The following is a 2,297-nucleotide window of genomic DNA, read 5'->3' as shown; positions in this document are numbered from 1 at the left end:
TTAATAATTATAATTATATTTATATTTATATTTACCTCAATAGAAATGATAAATAAATATAATTATATATACTAATTATAATTATATTTACATGTATAAAAACTTAACTGGTCGAATTGCTTAGACTTTTATAAAGAAGAAAATAAAGAAAATCATGCGGTGGGCAACAGTCAAGGAACAGTTGATAGGCTGTGTGTCTAATCAAAGAACAGAGAATATCACGTGGAGCACATCATCAACGGAGTCAAATATCATAAGAGGAAGCTGCTTGGTAATGGGCTGATCGCTGAAAATTGGTGAATGATGGGCTACTTTCACACACACAGACAGGTTAAACGCGTTGCTCAATCTCGCTTTGTTTTTGTATTTAAATATAATCTGCGATGACCGCACCACCTAACTCGCGAAGAACAATACGCAGCGCAGCGAAAAATGAGGTGCACACAAGGGCAAGGAGAAGCAGAAGGCGCCCCTTTAACCGCAAAGCTAAAGCTAAGAAAAGGTCTCTGGTCACCTGAGGAAGATGAGAAACTCATCAATTATATGATGAATAACTACCTTCAAAGTTGGTCCTGGGAATATGTGGCCAAGCAAGCTGGTAATTTTCTTCAAATACCCACTCCCATTCTAATTTCAATCGCCTTCCTCTTTTAAATGCAATAAAGCAGTGAAAAATGCTATAATGCGGTGAAAAATGCTATGTACACATACAGGTCTGCAGAGATCCAGAAAGAGCTGCAGGCTGAGATGGATGAATTACTTACGACCTGGACTTAAAGGCGGTGCAATTTCGCCACAAGAAGAACAATTGATCATACAGTTACAGTCCATTCTCGGTAACAGGTTTCTATTTTTCTCCATTCCAGCATCTTTATTCTTTGAATTATTTCCTCGTATTTGTTTTTATGAGTCATTTTCTTCTTTCAATTAATTAAGTAAAATTTTAAGGATGGAAGTTGGGGAATATTTTATAAAAACATTTAATTCTAAACGGTTTTACATTAATCTTTATAAAAATTTAGGAAATTTTAACCTAACATAAATTTATTCTATAGATAAATCATTTGAAAATTAGCTCGCTGCTTAACCCAAAAACTTCCTTGCCGTTAGCCTCAAATATGAAGGATATTGATGACACGGTTTTGAGGTAAAAACATGGAAACCCCTAAAAATTTCTTAAAATTTTCCTTGCCGTTAACCTCAAATATGAATGATATTGATGAAACGGTTTTTAGGTCAAAACATGGAAACCCCTAAAAATTTCCTTGCAGTTAACTTGGAAAATGAATAATATTGACAACGCAGGTGGTCCCAAATTGCTGCCCATTTGCCTGGACGTACGGACAATGCGATCAAGAACTACTGGAACTCTTGCATCAAGAAGAAACTCAATTTCGGGCTCCCCTGCTGCACCGACGGTAACGACAATAGCGACACAAAATTTAAAATCCCCGTCCAGTCCGCTCATACCTGCAATACCAGTTCAGTGTTTGCTCATGCTGATAATGCCTATACATCGTCTCACTCAATTGATCCAGATCCAGAACAGTCGCTAATTTCTTATTCTCAGTTGTGGATTGATTCTACTACTCGCACCGCTGAGACCTTCTCTCAGGGTTTTCCCCCTCTGAGTCATGAAACGCCTGGCTCTAACAATAGCTCTGTTGGCTGCACCATCACCTTCCCTGCAATTGTTGACTTCAACGAGCCATTGAAAGGAGAAATTGAAAACAATGGCCACATCATTAACGAAATGATAGACAATTTGTCGTTCCCAGAATCTTCTGCATTGACCGCGTGGAGCGCTAGTGATACCTATTCAGATGCAGCTAATTTTAGTAATGTTTATACAGGACCTTATACCACTTATGAGGTGGGGATCCGTACCCTTTGAAGATTACGTGAGCCAATTTCAGAAGACTACCTGTTAATGGGTTTGGTTAATGATTACTTTACCGTACGTTTTGATCTCATTTTATTAAAATTGTGGAAAACGATTCCTTTCAGACGTTTTCCTGAGCTTGTTTCAATATATTCTTCAATATTAGGGTTTAACTTATTATAAGGTAAGTAGACTATTCAAAGCGACTCGAATGATTTTTTGTTTCCCACTTGTCAAACGTACTTCATTTCCAATTTTTCATCGTTGACAAGGTCGGCCCACACTATGTTTTTCAAGTCTTTGTTCATGTATCAATAATCATCATGTATAATCAAAGTTTTTCTAATCTACAATGTTTTCCAATTGCAAAGCCGTTCTGTTCCGATAAAAGTAAAGAGTAGGTGGAGGAATGGTC

The 2,297-nt window shown here is 37.2% G+C and overlaps 1 protein-coding gene across 1 annotated transcript; it reads left to right on the top strand.

The window, feature by feature from the left end:
* Nucleotides 1–300: 300 nt before the first annotated feature.
* LOC149249002 (transcription factor MYB21-like) lies at nt 301–2,061 on the top strand. Its single transcript, XM_089456155.1, has 3 exons — nt 301–598; nt 714–843; nt 1,306–2,061. Exons 1-3 carry the CDS (start codon nt 433–435, stop codon nt 1,892–1,894), a joined length of 885 nt encoding a protein of 294 aa, XP_089312281.1. The 5' UTR covers nt 301–432; the 3' UTR covers nt 1,895–2,061.
* The last annotated feature ends 236 nt before the right edge of the window (nt 2,062–2,297 follow it).

This window comes from Pinus tabuliformis, chromosome 7 (assembly GCF_031772625.1).
Source record: "Pinus tabuliformis cultivar Carrire ecotype Pingquan chromosome 7, CPIR1, whole genome shotgun sequence".
NCBI classification, from domain to species: domain Eukaryota; kingdom Viridiplantae; phylum Streptophyta; class Pinopsida; order Pinales; family Pinaceae; genus Pinus; species Pinus tabuliformis.
Note: the sequence above shows the minus strand (reverse complement) of the source record. Positions and strands in the feature narration are given on the sequence as shown.